Here is a 21,661-nt window from a genome sequence, read left to right as displayed (position 1 = left end):
TTTCTAAATCATGTTCACTCAATTGAATTGGCCACAGCTGGACTCCAATCAAGTTGTTGAGATATATCAAGGATGATCAAAGGAAATTGGATGCACCCGAGGTCAATTTTGAGTGTCACAGCAAAGGGGTTGAATACTTATTGAATAAAGAAATTTCAGCTTTTCACTTTTAATTGATTTGGAAAAAAAATTGATAAAATAATTCCACTGACATTATGTGTAGATCAGTGACAAAAATGATCTCAATTTAATCCATTATAACCTCAGTCTGTAACAACAAAATGTGAAAAAGTCAAGGGGGTGAATACTTTATGAAGGCACTATCATTTATCTTGTGTGCGAAGAGTCGATTTATGTTATGCATTTTTTGCATTGCATGCTTAACCTCATGCACAAGCGCTGCTAACATCTGTTGGAAGCTGCGACTTCGGCTGAGTAGAAAGCGAGGGATAGGCCTGCTTTCCCGATCCATCTGAATTGGTAGGTCGTAACAGGCAAGAAGGCCACCTGACACAGAAAAGTCAAAATGGGTACATAAGCAAACCAACAAACTTTGCAAGCTGCTCCACTTATTGGATTGGTAAAATGAACTATCACAATCTACGACACATTACACAATCAGTCACACTGTTGTGGGGATATAAGAGATGTAGGCCAGAGGCCTTCATAAACAGAATGACCTATATTCATTCATTGCAGACTTTAGTTGTTCGAACAAACCCTATATGTATATCGTATCAAAAGCATTAATGTGCTGCTCTGTAGTAAATGGGCAAAATATTTTTATGGTTTGGATCCACAACACAAAACTTTAGTGCTTTGCCTATTTTGGTAACATAGCCTAGGCTAGATTTTTGAGAGCAAACAATGATTATAACTAGACCCCAAACTTAAAAAATATATTAATATCAGCCCAACTTATTTATGAACAAATTTAAATTTCGATCCACTGGAAAACATAACTAACTAATGTCCGCCGGAGTTTAAAATATGGGCCTTGCCGGCAAGGCCTTGATTCAACCCAGGCTGGCGATTCTTCTCATAGGTGTGAAGCATGAATGAAGGGACACCAGACAAAGCATGACCACGGACTTCACTTGCTGCACGGCGTAATGCAAGTTGAAACACCCCACGCGGCATGTCATTGATTTCGGACTCCATCAGCACCGACATGAACTTTTCAAATGCTGCACACAGTTTGGGGGAAGAAAAAAAAAAAGGAGAAAGGAAAGGGAATCTGTATCCCTCTCATATTACTTTCAAAGCAAAAATTATATAATTATGATTACCTCATTTTCCATCATTTGAAAGCAAAGATGTGACATAGGCAAGCAGATCCAAAAATGTGGATATATACCTTCACTCCAGGATACGAGTCGGAGATACCAGCACAGTTATCCGTTCACAATTTATTGCCTTTCATCACCTTATTGATAAGTACTTGTCAAAGTCGTCCAACAATTATATGACTAAAAGTAGGTAAAAACGTACTATAGAAATGAGAAATGTACCTTTCAACCCTTTAGACTGCTGAGACCCCTTCAACCTTTGAAGACCCTTTAAGACCTCAAAGACCCTTAAATACAATTAAGACCCAAAAGACCCAGAGGACCTAAAATACCCCGAGGACTGAAGAGACCAAATAATCCGCGAGGACCCAGATGACCCAAAAGTCCCCAAAGACCCAAGACACCAAGATAACCCAAAAGGCCCCGAGAATCCCAAAGGACCCAGATATGACCAAAGAATCCCATGACCAAAAAGTCAAGGACCCAAAAGTCCCCAAGGACCAATATTACACAGATGACCCAAAAGTCCCTGAGGACCCAGAACACCCAAAAGACCGAACAGTCCCCAAAAATCCCTGAGGATCCAGAAGACTCAGAAGTTCCTGAGGATCCAAGAGACCCAGATGATCCAAAAATAACTAAGGACCCAAAAGTCCATGAGGGCCCAGAAGACCCAGATGATGCAAAAGTCTCCGAGGACCCAAAAGTCCCTGAGAACCCAAAAGTCCCTGAGGACCAAAATGACAGATGATCCAAAAGTTCCCCAGGACCCAAAAGACCCAGGTGACTCAAAAGTCCCCAAGGACCAGGAAGACCCAAAAGTCCCTGAGGACCCAAAAGACCCAGATTACCCAAAAGTCCCTGGGGACCCAAAAGACAATTTGGTCCATTGGACCAACGGGCCCCCTCGTCCTTATAAATGCTGAAAATTAAAAAAAATTTAATCACATCGTACATATTGAATTCACATCGTACATATTGAATTTTTATAATGCTTTGGGCTTGGAACAAAATCACGATTAATCATAAAGTGAAAGAAATGTTGTTGTTTGTTTTTTTTGTTTTCGTCGAGACGAGGAAACAGAATCGAGAATCGAGGATCGAGGATCGTGAAACAGAATCGAGGATCGTGAAAGAGCTAACATTTATTTCACAAACAAATCAAACAGACAAACAAAATATATAAAAAGAGGGAGCAGAAGACAAGATGGGGAGAGAAGGGGAAGCACACAAACACAACATTTGAGAGCAGGGAGAAGTGTGGGAGGGAGAGTGCTTGGGGGGAGGAGGCATGGGAAGAGGGGGTGGGAGAAGTATAAAATACAAGGACACCAAGGACTTCCAGGAAAGAAGTTGGTATTTCAAAAAAGTGGATTTTGGGTGAAATTAGCGGGGGTAGAACAGATCAAGGTTTTGGATTGGGGAAGATAAGAGATGGTGGTGAACAGCTGTTTTAAAGACCTGGAGGGAGGAGTGGGATTGAAGAGAGTGAGGGAGTTTGTTCCAGAGGCAGGAGTAAAGAGGCATGAAGGTGAGCAGAGAGTCTTGATTTTGGCAGTTTAACCATAAGAGGGTTGCAGGCAGATCTTGTGCGACCTGTACGAATATTTGGGGGACAGAGCCCAGAGAGAGCTGGTGGAGCAAGGCCGGAGAGGAATCGGTAGAAGAAGGAAAGACCACCAACCTGCCTGCGGTGAGTGAGTGAGAGGCCCTCAGGGTTAGATTTATTGCAGGAGATTCCAATGATTCTGAACGCTTTGGTTTCAACAGCGTGAAGACGAGCTAGGTGTGAGGCAGGAGCACCAGCCCAGAGGGGAGAGTAGTATTCCATTGAGCTGCGGATGAAAGCCTTGTATGTAGTGAGGATCTCAGGTGTGCCAAGGAAGGACTTCGCATGACGGAGAATGCCCAGTCGGCGACTGGCTTTGGAGGCCAGATTTGAAATGTGGTTTTCCCAGGAAAGATCATGGCAGATGGTGAGAACTACTTCAAATACCTAAAATTAGAATCAGGTGCACCAGCTCAGGTGCAAATGATCAGAACATCGTTAGAGAGGATCTGGAGGAACCTGTCTTATTTAAACCTCAGACATTTCGTTTGGTTTGCTCTTTGTTGTTTAAGTGTGCGGTGTCACCATGCCGAGATCAAAAGAGCTCTCTGAGGCCTTCAGAAAGAAGGTTATAGATGCCTACGAGTCTGGGAAGGGATTTAAAAAGATCTCCAAATTCCCTATGTCTGTTCTGTCTGTCTGTCTTGCTGCACAGCTCTGTCTGCGCTCTCTCCCCCAAATATTCCTTCAGGTCGCACAAGATCTGCCTGCAACCCTCTGATGGTTAAACTGCCAAAATCAAGACTCTCTGCTCACCTTCACTCCTCTTTTCTCCCGCCTCTGGAACAAACTCCCTCACTCTCTTCAATCCCACTCCTCCCTCCAGGTCTTTAAAACAGCTGTTCACCACCATCTCTTATCTTCCCCCATCCAAAACCTTGATCTTTTCTACCCCAGCTAATTCACCCCAGATACACTTTTTTCGAAATTCCAACTTCTTTCCTGGAAGTCCTTGCAGTGTCCATATGTTTTATACCTCTCCCACCTCCCCCCAAGCCCTCCCCCTCCCATATTTCTCCCGATGTCCCTGCTCTCAAATGTTGTGTTTGTGTGCTTCCCCTTCTCTCCCCATCTTGTCTTCCGCTCCCTCTTTTTATATATTTTGTTTGTCTGGTTGATTTGTTTGTGAAATAAATGTTAGCTCTTTCACGAGCCTCGATTCAGTATACAAAAAAAAGAAAAGAAAAAAAAAAAGTTAATATATCTCTAATTGACAACAATATGTCTAAGCTAGCAGAAGCCCATGGTAAAACTATCACAATATATAAAAAATAAAAATAGGGGCAATAACCCGAGGCACTCACCTGGTAGAATAAAGCAGTATACTACACTGACTAAAGATATTTTAAACAGCATCATGGTATTTTACACCAATTTCAGTGGTTGTGAGGAGACAGAGCAGCATGTAAAATCATAGCAACGTAATCATAAGACTTTAAACAAACAAAGAAATACCTATTTAGGGGGGACGGGGGGACCCCACCCCACCCCCCTGTAATCGCCCTTAGAACCCGATTTTTCTAATGCCGTGAACAAATACTTGTACAACATGGTGAATGAAGGTTGTGGTCAAATTCCATTGTAATTGTATGTGGAGTTGCTGAGAAGAAAGCAAATACCTATTTGGGGGGGGCAACCCCCCCTCCCCTGTAAATCCCCCCAGGGCCTGATTTTTAAAAATGCCGTGAACAAACTTTGGTACATCACGGGTGATGAAGATTGTGGTCAGGTTTCATCGAAATTGTGTGCACAGTTTCGGAGAAGCAAGCAAATACCAATTTTATATGTGTATGTATGTAGAAGTTGGTATTTCAAAAAAGTGGAAAGCTAACTAGTGTATGTATTGTCGTGTTCCTGGCGATTAAAATCTTTCCAAGGAACGAATAGCCGAACAAGCTGTTACTCCAAGGCTTTCAGTTCAATATGTGGCAGAGTTGATACACGCCGGGGGAGGGGGACGCGAAGCAGGCCTCACTGGGCGTCTCGCTCACCCCTGGCCTCGTCACGCTGCAGCGGCAAGCAGCGTTCGTCCACACGTCATTCCTGCCTGGAAAACTGCAGCTCTCTGTCCGCGGCTCTTCCGCCTCTTTACGACCACCAGCAAAGTCTCGGAACGGAGGCGTTTATGACTTGAAACCTCCTCGTGCAGAGAGCAAGTACAACCGTCCACTTCGACATCCAGAACGAGAATGGGTCAATGTCCATCACTCCAACTATTTTACACGCTGCTCTCTGACGTCATCGGTCGTGCTTCGCCAATCAGCGAGTTGCTTCTTACCAGGCCTCCCCATCAATCACAACCCTGACCACTCACTGCCTTCCTGGGTGTGGTCCCACAGACCTGCCTGCTTCGATGTTGCCATCTATGGTCAATGTAATTAGCGGCAGCGCTCAATGTCCTGGCTTCCAGTAGGTTTGTTTTAGGGCGTTTAAATGTGAGATTCTGGCTACGTGTCTAAGGTATGTTGTCAAAAGGAACAAAGGAATAGATACAGAGGTAAGGACGTACAAGGGATAATTTATCCATAATCCCTGTGCTAGTTAACATACCTCACTCCTCGTAATGGGGACGAAGATACACCTTAATCCGAACACACGGTCTACCGAATCCCAACTTATTACATGGAGGTTCTTCTTCTTCACGACATTCAGAGAACCTACCTATACAAATCTACATGGCCTAAAGTAATCACTGCCTACCCCCTACAAACGTAACAGTATGTATGTATACATATACTTTATGTATACTTTATTATGTATATTTATGTTATTATGTTATGTTATTTACTTTATTATGTTATACTTTATTTATCAATATTGTTGAAATGAAGATCAAATAGCTGTATGTTGAAATATGTTGAAAAAGTCAAAACTTTACATGGGGTGTACTTACTTTTTCACGTCACTATATATATATATATTACATGTACATCTTGTTAAATACAGGAATCATCATTGCCTCTCTTGCCAGTATATATACCTGGTAAAACGTTAGTTGGAGTGAGGAGGAGCAAACGGATGTACATTCCTCCTGGCACTACTCGTTCAACCTCCATTGCCTCAATCTGCTCATCCCCTACTTCAGGGCTCTCCTGGGAATAAGAGCACATAGTTAGCAAAGAATATTCCATCATCTCAGCTAACTAGTGTCAGATTGGCTGAAGACCAGCAAGCAATATACTGTGCATGGAGGCTGTAGCCAAATACACTTGACAGAGCCATGAACCTTGACTATGTATACAAAGAAAAAAATAGGAAAATATACCATGTGACTATTTAAAGATATATGAGTGGTATACACACTTCACTCCATGACAAATATTAATATGATAGAGTATACATAGCTCATTTTATTTCACTGATGGCCCTTCACAGGAAAATTCGATCATGGCTGCTTCCAACTTTGTCATAGATACAGCAAGGGCATTTATTTTTCTCCTTCACAAATCACGCAAATAGATTGTATTTTGTAGTATGACGTTTGAGGTTGTTCGTTATGAAAAGTGGTTTAAAAAGTTTTTTAACAACAAATAAGCTCAAACTTGCATGGAATACCGACAGTTATATATATATTTAAATTCTGTTGTTCCCTGTAAATCCCTCAACCTCGTCACTTAATCAATTTGTATGAAAGCTAACTGATCAGTAAGCTGGCCAAACCCAAGAAGAATCTATATTATAAAAGGAGCCATGTCTGTCTGGTTGTCGTGTTATAACGTGAGAACGGATTCATGGATCTCGATAAATCCAACTACGGTGGATTCAAGGAAATGCTGGGAAGGTTTCTGATGCAATTGTTTTAATGGGTACATGGGCACACATGGTGAAACTGCAAACACCAACTTGTGACGCTGGTTATCCCTGCACGGAGGGCAGGATCTCCCAGCAATCCTTTTTTGTTCTCGTTCCATAAATTAGCCATCAGCCCGTATGTAGCCCATAAGTTAGCCATCAGCCCGTATGTAGCCCATAAATTAGCCATCAGCCCATAAATTAGCCATCAGCCCGTATGTAGCCCATAAATTAGCCATCAGCCAATATGTAGCCCATAAATTAGCCATCAGCCCGTATGTAGCCCATAAATTAGCCATCAGCCCATATGCAGCCCATAAATTAGCCATCATAAATTAGCCTGTATGCAGCCTATAAATTAGCCATCAGCCCGTATGTAGCCCATAAATTAGCCATCAGCCCGTATGTAGCCTATAAATTAGCCATCAGCCCGTATGTAGCCCATAAATTAGCCATCAGCCCGTATGTAGCCCATAAATTAGCCATCAGCCCATAAATTATCCATCAGCCCGTATGTAGCCCGTAAATTAGCCATCAGCCCGTATGTAGCCCATAAATTAGCCATCAGCCCGTATGTAGCCCATAAATTAGCCATCAGCCCGTATGTAGCCCATGAATTAGCCATCAGCCCGTATGCAGCCCATAAATTAGCCATCAGCCCGTATGTAGCCCATAAATTAGCCATCAGCCCGTATGTAGCCCATAAATTAGCCATCAGCCCGTATGTAGCCCATAAATTAGCCATCAGCCCGTATGTAGCCCATAAATTAGCCATCAGCCCGTATGTAGCCCATAAATTAGCCATCAGCCCATAAATTAGCCATTAGCCCATGTAGACCATATTAGCCATCAGCCTGTATGTAGCCCATAAATTAGCCATCAGCCCGTATGTAGCCCATAAATTATCTATCAGCCCATATGTAGCCCATAAATTAGCCATCAGCCCGTATGTAGCCCATAAATTAGCCATCAGCCCGTATGTAGCCCATAAATTAGCCATCAGCCCATGTGTAGCCCATGAATTAGCCATCAGCCCGTATGTAGCCCATAAATTAGCCATCAGCCTGTATGTAGCCCATTAATTAGCCATCAGCTCATATGCAGCCCACAAATTAGCCATCAGCCCATAAATTAGCCATCAGCCCATATGTAGCCCATAAATTAGCCATCAGCCCGTATGTAGCCCATAAATTAGCCATCAGCCCGTATGTAGCCCATATATTAGCCATCAGCCCGTATGTAGCCCATAAATTAGCCATCAGCCCGTATGTAGCCCATAAATTAGCCATCAGCCCGTATGTAGCCCATAAATTAGCCATCAGCCCGTATGCAGCCCATAAATTAGCTAGTACGTAGGTGGCCCCGTAATGGCCATCAATTTATGTTATAGTAGCCGGGTTATGGTATATTGTGTATAGAGACAGATTGGTGCAGGATGGAGTGGGATGTGGAGATTGTGGGGGGAAGGACAAACAAAACCAAGTGATTGGTGTCCCACGGAAAGATAAGGGGGCAGAAGTTAGGGTGATGGCCAGAAACAGAAAAGGCAACTCAGTAGCAAGGTACATAGACAATCACGTCTGCTGTGTTAATTACACCTCCTTTCTTATTCATTAAATGGTGAAAATTTTGAGGTTTTTTTTCTCAAATTAAAGATGAAGTCAGGTCAATAGCTGACAAAATGTGATGAGCTAACAACGTTTGTCATGCTTGTGCTCGCATACTTGGCTTCGTTTTATGCTGCCCACTAACAACGCTGATGTCGCTGTGCTCCAGGCAGGTACCTGTTCAACTAACAATACTTCCACATGGTCAGAAGGTTTGAAGACAGCCAGTGATTGGTATGCTGCACATGCAACTGCACAATCCTGAAAAACAGCACAAATATGCACAACTAACCATGCAGCACTGTGTTCAACAACAGGATACAACATGTGCTGCCATACAAGACCACAATGAAAAAGGTAACGGGTGGTGAAAGAGTACACAGAGCCAGTAGCTTTGGCCAGGTACTTCACATTGTGGTCGTTCAGATTAATTATTTATTGTTGCCTCTTGGAAAGGGCGACCTATAAATTGGCTGTATTTACTTGTCGATCTCATGGTTGAGGGTTCCAGCTCAACAGAATATTGCAACCTAAAGACTCACCTGGTTCTGTGTGAGATCCCACAGCAGGACAACCACATTTGCACGGAACCTCTGTAAAACCCATACAGCACACACACTCAATCACCTATTGCATGCAAAACAGTAACTGAACTGTAACTCCCTTTTTCGGTGAAATTTATTCTCGTCTGTAATACAAGGTTTTCAACAGGAATCGGCTCCCAACTATTCCACAATACTGTCGCTTCAACAATTGGTGTGGGTGGTGGAGGGGGAGAGGCTCACAAGGCGGGGGCGGGTAGTGGGCCTGACGGGGTGGGGCGGTGTGTAGAGGGTCTGACCTCTGTGGGGCTTAGGAAGGGGAGGGGTAGTGGAGTTGGTTAGGAGGTGCAGAGGTAGAGGAGTTTGTGAAGAGGAGTTGCTGAAGAGGAGGGGTAATATATTTGGTGAGGAGAAGGGGGGTAGATGATTTGGTGAAGAGTGTGAAGTAGAAGGAGGGAGGAGTAGAAGGACGGGGAGTAGGGTATAAGGTTTTGTAAAAACTAAAGAGGAAGTAGAAGGACAGGTGGCTTGAAGAGTTGGTGATAAGGTAGGCTCAAGATAGAGGAGTTTGTGAAGAGAGGTGTGATAGATTGGGACCGAGTGAGGTGCAATAATAACCAGGGAAGAAGCACACATACAAATGACCACGAGCAGATACAGTTGGTTGCCAGAGGAGGTTATTGAACAGTGCCCGGAAGAGGAAGTACCACAAAGCAATGAGTACAATAAATTTAACTGTTGCATTGAATTACATAAGTTAATCGTATACAAGTTATTGCCATATGGAATCATTGATAATATCAAAGAGCCATTAATAAATCAGTGGTTGACAAGTGGGGGAGGTTAGATAATTGGTCGGGAATACAGAAGGGGGTGGGGGTGGGGGAATAGGAGGGAGGAAAAAGATGATTCGGTCATTACTGTACACAAAATATATACATGGCCTTTAGTTTCAATGCACCATGCCTCCCGGATTAATTTGTTCAGCACGACAAAACCTCGACATTCACAGTTCCGACATGCGTAGATTCCACATTTTTGCAGTTCATAAAATGTGACCTGCTTCTACATTCATGGCCCTGTGCTTCACATATTCGCCGTTTTTCACGGATGCAAAAACATCCCCCACCAGCCTCGCGCATGGCAGTTCCAAAACAATCTTCGTCGTTAGTCAAGGCGTTGACACAAGAACAGCAACTGCTGCTCCCTATCCTGCCATCTGTTCCATAATGATCTGTCGCCACAGACCTCTATCTGGAGTCTGTGTGTGTCAGTCTGTGTGTGTGTGTGTGTGTGTGTGTGTGTGTGTGTGTGTGTGTGTGTGTCAGCCTGTGTGTGTGTGTGTGTATGTGTGTCAGCCTGTGTGTGTGTCAGCCTGTGTGTGTGTGTGTGTGTATTCCATAACTCCAAAACCATAAAACATAACGGCCCCAAACTTTGCATGCACACTTCTCCAAATCCAAGGGAGTGCATGAATGAAAACTGGGTGTTTGGATGTGTTAAAAAAAACAACCCTTTTTGAAGATCATTTATGCTAAAATTTACACTAAAACGAGAAACAGGCTTACATTTGGTCAACTTGCATTCAGCTCGTTCAGCTCGGAATCTTAATTCCGCCATTTTTCCGCTCAGCTCAAAAATGCCTTGCCTTCGAACAGGTCTGTTTCTGTGCAATAAAGCTTCATATCTACGAATGGTAATATCGCTGATCTTCATACCTACGAATCGCTGTACTCCTATATACATCACAATGGTTAGAAATGCCAGTGTTCGTGCCTTTATTTAATTTCCGCACACGCTTTACATCCAACATGCGATAAGCTCGAGTATCTCTTCACCTGAACCCAATTTCAAAATTTTAACTGCGGAATTGACCCAAGCAGCTCCGATTCCGGCTGCTGAAATAAAATGTTCATTTGTCTAATTTGTTGGGCACTCTGGCCATCTCAACAGTTTCGTTGGAGGTGCTTGCTTGAGTGCTTAAGCCGCATGGTGAGTGCTCGACAATCTGCCTCATAATGGTACACCGTGGATTCACCATTCTCTTACCTTTCCATTTGCCATTTTGCTTAAATATTTATATAATGACTTTGTTGCTCACGTTTGAGTGGTAGTCTTCGATGTTTGTTCGTATGCATGGGAAGGTTGGGAGTCCAGGGGAAGGTTGGGACTCCAGGGGAAGGTTGGGAGTCCAGGGGAAGGTTGGGAGTCCAGGGGAAGGCAGGGCAAGGGTGGAATGAGGGAGGGGAAATGGTGGGAGCGGTGGTGTCAGCTGCAGGTGGAGTCGCATCCCTCAAGGGAAGCCCATGCTATAATCTCTTAAAATGTGATGTGCTGTTTGAAAACGATGGGTAGTAGTTTGCCATTGCCCTCCCCGAGCCCCCATCCCTCCCTTCTCCCCCTCCTCTCTCTTCATATTCCCATCATGAAGCGATTCCATGTTACCTGGCAATGCCAGGTACCTTTGCATGTCTTTAATAAAAATGGAAAATAGTACCTGCTGTTGTTCTTTTATTTGTAAGCACTTTTAAATGAAACTAATGATGTGCATTCGTGCTCGTAAAATTTTCTCTTACGAATCACAAACCGCCGGGAACCTATCCCCCTTTTTCCCATTGAAGCAATGTCCTGACATTCGTGTATTCGACATTCGCAGCATTATTTCAGGAATGTATCCCCACAAGAATGTCGAGGTTCCACAGTACACTGAATTTTTACAAGTTGAAATTGCCCACAATATAATTTGAAACTGTCCACTGAACCGAAAAAGCTCACAGACTGTATTGGAATGAAATGGAGATGGCAAAGAAATGTATGAGATCACACAGTGTGGTGAGACCGTGTAGTGCAAACCTCATACTCGGCTGTCGAAACATGAAGGGTTGGCACGAGGGCGAGTAGCTGGCATACGGCACACAGAACAGTGGGGCGGCTATCCTGTCGCAGTTTTGCACCAAGAGCCATCCAGGTGGAAAGCAAGTCAAGAACCTGTGCAGAGTAGAGATGGCAGAAGCATGATAGATGTAGTAAGGAAGGAGGGTGGCTGGATGCTAATGTCGCAGAAAGATGGCGGTGGGTATAATGGACGTAATTGGAGGGTATAATGTTGAAGGTGCTGCAGTATGAAGGTGGCAGTGTGGTGGCAGTGGTGTAGCCGGAATGTGGCAGAAGCAGCATTGCGTCAAATATGTAGCCAGAGCGAGGCAGCGTTGTGGCCATGGTGTGGACTGTAGCGTGACGGCCATGGTGTAGCCAGAGCATGACGGTGTAGTGGCCATGAGTAGCTGTTGTGTAGATGGAGTGTTGCAGCGTGGTGGCAGGAGGGGAGCCATCGGGTCATTGAAGTATAACAGGAGAGTCGCAGACATGTGGTGTAAATGTTCAAGTGTTCATGATAGCAAAGGCAAAGGGGTAAGAGTATGGCAGTGTAGTCACAGTGGTACAGCAGGAGGGTAGCAGCATAGAGCTGGTGGTGTAGCAGAAGGGAGGGTGCGTGATTATGGGGTTTGTGATTATTATTCTGCTCGTGCATAGGATGAGGCAGTTGGGCAGTAAGTGCTACCTCGGCCTGACAAAGTGCATGTATAGCGTGCAAGGCGAATGCGGCAGGTTTCGCCAGTGATGGGGAGTCACACTCGCTGAGAAGACGTACTGCCGCAGCTAGCATGTCTGCAGCATGCTGCCAAGGCCTGTGTAGGAAAGAAAGTCACCATATAATTATTCTTCATTTAAAGAATTAGAAGCAAAAGAGGATATTGCAAAGCAGTTTCCTGTGAATGAATCACTAAGCATAATGGTTTTTTTTTACCTGAATTTTGCAATGTCACGAATTGTGGCTGCACGAGCCAGCAGGGACTGCCATAACAGGTCTGAATTTGGAGCCTGGTTTGTTGCGTCCAGTGCAGCCAGGGATTTTTGCAGCTGTGGAAATACTCGGTCCTAGGGACCCATAACAATGTCATCAGCAAAATGCTCATACTTTCCAGCTGGATTTATCACCATGCTGATGGATTGCTGGTACATATAAAATAAAGAAACTTACATCGAGTAAAATTGAGAGGAACAGATGTAAATACATTCAATTACTTGTGTATTCCAGAGCTTGGTCAAGAGGCGCATGGTCAGAGGTCGCAGCTTAGGGCTGGTGCTGAGTGCATGCAGGGATCCCAGTATTTGTGGAATGCATGCCTGCATTGACAAAAGCTTCAGTACACTATATACAGTCAGTAAAGATAAATGATACTCTCAAGAGGATTACACCATCAAGACTTCCAACCTGCACCCAGCTTCTTACTAGAAGTCATGCTCTAGCAAACATGGACTCCAACCTTGTGTGTTCCCAATGCAGGCAGTGTGTAAAGTATGCCCAGCGATTCCACGGGCTCCAACTGCTTCCCAAGTTTGTACATGAGTACCAGCATCAAGCTGGGAGTCTGAAGTGAATAATCAAGAACATGGGTCAGTTTGGAACTGGTTTAAGTCAATCAAGCTCCTACATGCCATGTTCCCATTTGCCAAAGCCTGGAGTAGGATTATAGCCAGGTTTAAAGGGCCAACCTTTCTGTCAGGTGGGGTGCGGGGGGGGGGGGGGGGGGAGATGGTAGGAAGGCATAGGGGTAACACCGGCACAGTAATCTAATTATTACAACAACCCTTTCTCAAGATATTCATTTTAATGTCAATTGGTTATTTACCGCAGTTGTATTTGAAAAGTGCTGTCCGTTGGCCTTTGACAACAAAGCCATGTTGGCTGCTGGAATTATGGAGATCGCCTATCTCCCGGGCATGTGGAAAGGAAAGGAGAGGTGTGTTCAGTTACCAAGCAGATAGCTAGCGCTTGCCAACCAGCCTCTCCTCATCAATAGTTTTGAATGGAGTGCTTGCTTGAGTGCTCAAGTCACTTGGTGAGCGCCCTACAATAAACTTGATCACGAAACACACCCCTGACATGCGGGGTTTACCTGTATGCGGGTTAAACGTGACTGAAATTTTCCAAGAGCACTTTTTTCACCAGGCCTGCGATTGTACCAGGGGGCGGGTTATTTGCATGAAACTACGGTATGCCATCCTTTCATGGGAACTTAAAACTGGTTTAAAGATCCAACAGCATCTTACAATCACATGGGGAAAAAGAGAATTAAACAAATAACAGTATGTCATTGTGTTTTGATCAAATTCTCCATTTGGGGTTAACTTTAAAATTAGCACTACCTGCAGTAAACTGAAGTGCTAGGGTATGGATGTGGCACAAAAATGAAACGTCAAATAACACCCCTCTGTGTCGAAGTTTCTTTGTGCAGTATTCCTTTGTTAGTTTTTCTTTGTTGCAAAACAATCAGATTGATTGAAAGACCTATCATCTTGCCCATGGCTTTAAAGTGGAATCCAAGTAAGCCCACCTGTGTGGGGTCAGTTTTGGCTAGTTGGGCCACAGTGTCGAGCACCATACTGAGGTCATTTCCACGGCTGTTGACCAATAGGCCAGCTAGCAACAGGACAAGGTGGTCTGGGGCATGTTCCTGGCCAGCCAATGAGGCCCGCACACCACCAAGCCAGATGTGCACGGCCGTCTGATCACGATGCAGTCGTTGGGCAAGGCACCAGAGTGTGTGCAGTGTGCCGTACCAGGAAGTCAACGGGAAAGGCAACTCCGTCTGCAGGACATTGTGAAATGTTTCATAGCAAATCAATTACAGGCCAGCCTAATGAAGAAACATGAGACAACATCTTGGTTTAGGAAAACAATGGTTAAAAAAAAAATAAAGAAAACAGATCCAACAGGAAACATTGCTTCACAGTTCATTTGAAACGACCTACGATGGTCATCCCAAATGTTGGCACGCCGCTTGTTACTTTTTAAAGCAAAACGTCGAGGTGATCACAAAGTTAAATGTGTGGTGTTCCATTATTTACTGATAAGTCTGGTAAATATCAAGTTTCGCACGGTATTTATTTTGTTTCAGGAGTTAAAACAATGGCAATTTGTACCAGGCGCATTGCCGTGGGCAGTACCAATCACATATCATCTAACTATCACAGTTTTGGCCGTAGCTATCATTTGTGAAGAATCAGTTAGAAAATAAAAAATAAAAAACAAGTGTCCATATCCACATCTTCACCAAAATCGAAGAAATTCGTCCTTGTCGCACAACAACCTGTCCACCAAGTTTCGTCCGACTCCATCCGTAATTTTTTGAGATATCTTGATCACAGACAGACAGTGACAATTCAGTTAAATTTGATTCTCAATTCAAGTCTGTTTTATTACAAAAACACACGGATCTCGCGAGATCTTGGAGACGGCGGCAGGGATTTTCGAAGCTCCACACGGTCTCCACGTTTTCAAAGTTAAGTCTGTTCACAATTGTATTTTGTCGAAACTGTATTTATCTTTCGGTGTGTGAAGTTATAGTGTGCACCTTGGAAGTTTCTCGGTGTTTATCTTTCATAAATGAATCGTCTGTTTGCCGCGTCGCGAGCAAGGCTTTTGCCGCGTCGCGAGCGATTTGAAATCGAAGTTAAGTAATTGTTCCCATATGTATTTTCGTTATAACTGTATTTATTTTATGGTGTGTGTACGTATATTGTGTCCCGAGGAAGATTTTCGGTGCAAATCTTTCATACCTGTATTGAAAATCGTGTTAATTCCAGTCGTGTCTTGTCTTGAGGCCTTGTACAGTGTACAACCTTGAGGCTTTGTTTATCTCTCAGCGGTCCGTCGTTTGTGCTCCAATAACTTTCGTTCTCTGTTTTCCCAGTCTTTTCACCCCATAGCCTACTTCCTTGTGTAAATCTCAACTCAAAAAAAACAAAACAAAAAAAACATTTCCTTCTCTGTTCTTATTCCTTGTTCCCATTCGTTTATTCATTCTTATTCGTTCGTTCGTTCTTCGACCACGTGTTTCTCCCCCATTTCCCCAGATAGTTTTCACTGTTATTAACCTTCAATGTTTACACTTTCCCCCCAAGATCTGTATTCCGTCATATATTATAATAACACCTTTTTCTTCTTCTTCTTTAAAAGGCTGCTTTCAACTTGCTCACCAAATCTATTCATCCCAAAAAAAAAATCCATCTCCTATAGTGCCTTTTTTCTACATTCCCTAAACTCTCCTGCACTCCATCCTCCCTCCAGCATCCTTAAACGTATTTTTAACTCGAAGGTCACAAGAAACTCATTTTGCAATAAATGTTCGTTTCCCATTAATCATACACTTTCTAAAATACAATCTCACCCCTCCCCTCCAAATCTTCCCCATAACCCCTCCCCTCCAAATCTTCCCCATCACCCCTCCCCTCCAAATCTTCCCCATCACCCATCCCTTTCAAATCTTCCCCCTTTCCCCCCCCCCCTCCTAATCCTCCCCATCACCCATCCCTTTCAAATCTCCCCTCTTGCCCCCTCCCTCCTAAACTACCCCCTCACCCCTCCCCTCCAAGACTCCCCCTCGCCCCTCCCCTCCAAGACTCCCCCTCGCCCCTCCCCTCCAAGACTCCCCCTCGCCCCTCCCCTCCTAGACTCCTCCCTCACGCCTCCCCTCCAAATCTCCCCCATATCCCATCCCTTTCAAATCCCTCCCCTTGTCCCTTCCCTCCCAAACTCCCCCCTCGCCCCTCCCCTTCAAATCTCCCCACCCTAATTTCTTCTCAATTTCCCCCCTCTCATTCCCCCTCCTCAAAGCGTCCTCCCCGCTTCTTCCCCCTTCCAACTCTCACCTCCATCTCCCCCAACCTTCTGCCTCGCTCTGCCCCTCCTCAAATAACACCTCATTGTGCCTCACCCAATCACCATCAAACCTTTTGTCCGCCCCATCCTTCCCTTTCTCCGAGCTATTCTGAAATCTCTGACACACCTTCAACAGCTCTCCCTACCTCTTCCACCTCCTCCACATCTTACCCTACCCCTCCCCCCCCCCCCCGTTCTGTATCCGATGCTCCCCCTTCCTCTTCATTAACGGTATGGACCTCAAACATCCGGGGCCTTCGTTCAAACTTAACTGATCTCTCCATACAGGTTGCTTCTGTCAAACCAGACGTGATCTGCTTAACAGAAACTTTCCTCCTTCATGATGTCTCTGATTCCTTAGTATCTCTCCTGGGTTACTCCCTCCTCCAGTATGATAGACCTGAGCCTCGTCCTGGAGGTGGGGTTGCTATCTTTATCAAAAACTCTCTTCCTCACTCGCCCTGCACTGCACTCTCTCCATCTCACCCCCAGGAATACCTCTGGCTACGGCTTCCCCTTCGCTCCCACCTCTTGTTCATATGTGTGTTGTACCGTCCACCAAACAGTGATGACTCCATCTACATCTCGCTGTCTGATAATATGGACCAACTTCTATCTACTCATCCCAACTCTCTCTTCCTCATATGTGGTGATTTCAATTGTCACCATGCCAGTTGGCTGGGTGTGGGTACCTCTCTCACCAGCCATGGCTCCTCAGCAAAGGACTTCTGCGACTCTCTGGGACTGACACAATCTGTCAATTTCCCGACCCGGATCTCAGTCAACGGAGCATCTTCTCTTCTGGACTTGGTTATGTCTAACTTCCCTGAAAATGTCTGCTGCTCTTCTTCTGCTCCAATCGGATCATCTGATCATGTCCTTGTTAAAGTGGACATCTCTCTGACCATTCTCAGGGAGCCTGCTCAGCGTCGAAGAGTCTGGCATTTCACTCAGGCCAACTGGCACGGTCTTCAAGCAGCCATCAATCATCTGGACTGGTCTCCCATCTCTACCACCTCTGACATCAACTCATCCTGGGAATTCTTCCAAAGTAAATTGCTCTCTCTCATGCACAGATTTATCCCATCTCGTCTTCAGTTGTCACACCCCTCCTCCCGTCCATGGTACACGGAATCTTGTGGTGAGGCTGTTGCCCAGAAACAACTTGCCTTCGTCTCCTGGAAAGCAAATCCAACGGAAGGAAATCTCATTTCCTTTCACAAAGCCCGAAACAAGTGTGTGTCCACCCTCAGGCGAGCCAGGAAACAATATCTCTCCGTTCTCAAGACCGAACTCTCTTATCTGTCTCCCTCTTCCAAATCCTGGTGGCGTCTGGTCAAATCTGTTTCTGGTGTTTGTTCCCCCTCCATCCCCTCCCTTACCTCAAACGGCTACACAGCTGACTCCGCACGTGAAAAAGCTGAATGCCTCAACTCTGTGTTTGCCTCTAAATCTTGTGTCCCAAACCCATCCCTCTCTGTACCCACCATACCCAGTCGTACCCAGCTGCTCCTGGACTCCGTGTCCTTTCCTCCTGACAAGGTGGAAAAGTTTCTGTCAAACCTCGACTCTGATTCTGCAACTGGACCTGACGGCATCAGCCCACAGGTCCTAAAATCCTGTTCTTCCGCTCTTTCACTCCCTCTCTCTGTTCTCTTCACCCTCTCTTTTGCTCAAGGTCAACTGCCATCTGCTTGGAAATCAGCCAACATCACCGCTTTGCACAAAAAAGGTGCAAAAACAGATCCTAGCAACTACAGACCAATCAGCCTTCTCCCAATTATCAGCAAAGTCATGGAATCCATCATTGCTTTGGATATGAAATCTTTCCTCTTCTCCAATGGCTTGATCTCTGATCATCAATTTGGTTTCAGACCTGGTCACTCTACTCTGGACATGCTGCTTCTGCTGTCTCAACAATGGATGGAGGTCCTCAATGCCAAACAAGAAATTAGAGCCGTCTCCCTCGACATATCACGTGCCTTCGATACGGTCTGGCACCCCGCTCTGCTCACCAAACTCTCCTCCTTTGGTATCCATGGAAATCTGCACGCATGGCTGGCGGACTTCCTCTCAACTCAGGGTCAACGTGTGGCCCTGAATGGGTTTCTCTCATCTCCTCTTCCTGTTCAGGCAGGAGTTCCCCAAGGCAGTGTTCTGGGCCCTGTGCTTTTTCTGGTCTTCATCAATGATCTCTCTGACTCTCTTGAAAATCCTCTCTATCTCTTTGCTGATGACTCCACTCTCTGCCGCTCCATTCCTCATCCCTCAGATCGGCAGTCTGCAGCCTCCTCACTCTCTGCAGACCTGGACAAAATCACAGACTGGGCAAGCAAGTGGAACATGTCTTTCAATCCTGACAAATCTCACACTCTTACGATGTCTCCGAAAAGACCGACTGGACAACCCTCCTATCTACTTTCTGAACAATCCTCTCCAAGAAGTTCTGTCACTCAAGCTTTTGGGTCTCACTATCTGCCATGATCTTTCCTGGGAAAGCCACATTTCCAAGCTGGCCTCCAAAGCCAGTCGCCGACTGGGCATCCTCCGTCGTGCGAAGTCCTTCGTTAGCACACCTGAGCTCCTCACCACATACAAGGCTTTCATCCGCAGCTCAATGGAGTACTGCTCTCCCCTCTGGGCTGGTGCTCCTGCCTCACACCTAGCTCGTCTTCACGCTGTTGAAACCAAAGCTTTCAGAATTATTGGAATCTCCCGCGATGAAACTATCTTTGAGGGCCTTTCACTCACTCACCGCAGGCAGGTAGGTGGTCTTTCTGTCTTCTACCGACTCCTCTCCAGCCTTGCACCCTCAGCTCTCTCTGTGCTCTGTCCCCCAAATATTCCTACAGGTCGCACAAGATCTGCCAGCAACCCTCTGATGGTTAAACTGCCGAAATCTCGGCTCTCTGCTCACCTTCACTCTTTCATTCCTCTTTTCTCCCGCCTCTGGAACAAACTCCCTCACTCCCTTCAATCCCACTCGTCCCTCCAGGTCTTTAAAACAGCTGTTCACCACCATCTCTTATCTTCCCCCATCCAAAACCTTGATCTTTTCTACCCCCGCTAATTCACCCCAGATCCACCTTGTTTGAAATTCCAACTTCTTTCCTGAAAGTCCTGGCAGTGTCCATATGTTTTATACCTCTCCCACCCCCCCCCCCCCTTCCCATGCCCCAACCCCCCAAAGCCCTCTCCCTCTCACAGATCTCTCGGTCTCCATGTCTCTCGGTCCCTGCTCTCAAATGTTGTGTTCGTGTCCTTCCCCCTCTCTCCCCATCTTGTCTACCGCTACCGATGTTATATGTTTTATGTGTCCGTTTGTCTTTCTGTGTGATTAATGTTCGCTCTTTCAGGAGCCTCGATCTTGTATACAAAAAAGAAAAAAAAAGAAGAAAAAAAAGACAGAAGTCTGATGACTAAAAGAGTCAGAGTTACAATTTTAATTGAGAGATGATTTACAAGTTCCAATAGTAATAATAAAAGATTAATATATGATAAAATGCGAATTATAAAATGCATACCGCAATATAAAGTTATATCGACAAATAAAATATGAGAAGCTATTAAATATTGCACTTTAAAGTATCAGAATAATAAAGTATCAATCATCATATTAAGTAGTTAAGACAAATGATGTCGAAATCTAGAGTGAAATCGGAACAAAATTAGGAAAAGGCGGTTTTTTAAATTGTATAATAGGCTTCGTGAGACGAGTGGTAAAATGATTCCAAAATTCGTTTTTGCACTTTATTAAAGGTAACTAGTACACCCGTTCCCTAGGCATTGGCAGTGAGAGTCATGTTATTATCCTTATTATTACTATTACAAATTATTATTACTATTACTTATCTTAGATAAGGCCATTGAAAAGATCAGACCGTGCCTCACCATTCTAAATTCACGACAATAAAATTTACTTCCTGGAGGGTGTCGGGTGGGGGCAAGGGTTGGGCAATATCGCAAGTCACAAAACCCTTTGGGGAGAGGGGATATTGTTTCGTAATATCATTACTATTATGCTGGTATCATAAGTGCTGTGTCAAAATCTAGAGTTTCAGTCTATTTCAATCTATTTGTGTAGTGACATTACTTTTGCAATGAGAAGCGACTTTGGTAAAACACCACAAAAAAAAACCTTGGAGGAACTCCACAGAAGTGGCAGGAAGGGTCGTGTTATTAACCCTTGTGGGGTATATAGACTCCAGTAGATCTTCGATCAGATGCGTTTGTCGACGTGATAAGCATAGAGTGATGTCTGTATTCTTCAAAATTTCTTTCATATTAGTGTTAAACAGCATTAGTGACTGTTTAAAAAGGTAATCATACATGTCTGTGGTTTCTTGTGCACCGCTCCTTTCATATGCCATCTCCAGGCGCTGCCTAACGTCATTGCCGGGCACCGAAGGTGGCTCGGCAATGACGCACGCTGAAAGGGAGTACTAAGTTTTCACTCTTGTTGTTTGTTTGCTTTCTTGTTTGTTCGGGCGATATCTCAGCCATCCTTTGAGCTAGGAAGCTGAAATTTGGGCACAATAGTGAGTAAGTACTTTGTCAAAAATAGTATTTGTTTTGTTTTTTTGTTTTTTGATTAATCAATTAATTGACGAGTTACTTAATTATGATTGATCAATTAAGTACATATTTATTTCCTTTCTCTTCTGGGCATTATCTCAGGCACCTTTTGAGTTAGGAAGCTGATATTTGGACATGGCAATGACCAAGTGGTGTGGCTGTAAAGGCTATTTTTGATTTATTGATGAATCAATTAATCGATTAATTATTTAATTATTCAATTAATGACTAATTTTTTTTTTTCAAGTTACAGATTTGGATGAAATGGTGGTGGTTTATGTGTTCTATTAGCCAATTGATTGATTATTTAATTTTTTGATCATGATTATTTATTTATTTTCATTATTAATTATTTATTTATTTTCTTTCTCATCTGGGCAATACCTCAGGCACCTTTTGAGCAAGGAAGCTGATATTTGGACTTGACAATGACCAAATTATTTGGCTGTAAAGGGTGTTTTTGATTTATTGATCAATCAATTAATTGATCAATTATTTTTTGCTTAATTAATAAATTGTAA

The 21,661-nt window shown here is 44.3% G+C and overlaps 1 protein-coding gene across 2 annotated transcripts in view; it reads right to left on the bottom strand.

Moving 5' to 3' along the window:
- The window catches only part of FOCAD (focadhesin), a 101,948-nt gene that overhangs the window by 35,648 nt on the left and 44,639 nt on the right, over nucleotides 1–21,661 (bottom strand). For both annotated transcript variants that reach the window (XM_078772741.1, XM_068107602.2), the window contains 11 exons: nucleotides 14,239–14,493; nucleotides 13,168–13,272; nucleotides 12,926–13,027; nucleotides 12,648–12,778; nucleotides 12,402–12,528; nucleotides 11,693–11,827; nucleotides 8,840–8,890; nucleotides 8,475–8,558; nucleotides 5,879–5,990; nucleotides 1,002–1,187; nucleotides 386–507 (listed from right to left, as the gene is read on the bottom strand). In XM_078772741.1, coding sequence (XP_078628867.1) covers nucleotides 386–507; nucleotides 1,002–1,187; nucleotides 5,879–5,990; nucleotides 8,475–8,558; nucleotides 8,840–8,890; nucleotides 11,693–11,827; nucleotides 12,402–12,528; nucleotides 12,648–12,778; nucleotides 12,926–13,027; nucleotides 13,168–13,272; nucleotides 14,239–14,493 — 1,410 coding nt within the window. The remainder of the gene's footprint in view (nucleotides 1–385; nucleotides 508–1,001; nucleotides 1,188–5,878; nucleotides 5,991–8,474; nucleotides 8,559–8,839; nucleotides 8,891–11,692; nucleotides 11,828–12,401; nucleotides 12,529–12,647; nucleotides 12,779–12,925; nucleotides 13,028–13,167; nucleotides 13,273–14,238; nucleotides 14,494–21,661) is intronic.

This window comes from Myxine glutinosa, chromosome 2, assembly GCF_964187855.1.
Source record: "Myxine glutinosa chromosome 2, kmMyxGlut1.1, whole genome shotgun sequence".
NCBI classification, from domain to species: Eukaryota; Metazoa; Chordata; class Myxini; order Myxiniformes; family Myxinidae; genus Myxine; species Myxine glutinosa.
This window is presented reverse-complemented; position numbering and strand designations above follow the sequence as displayed.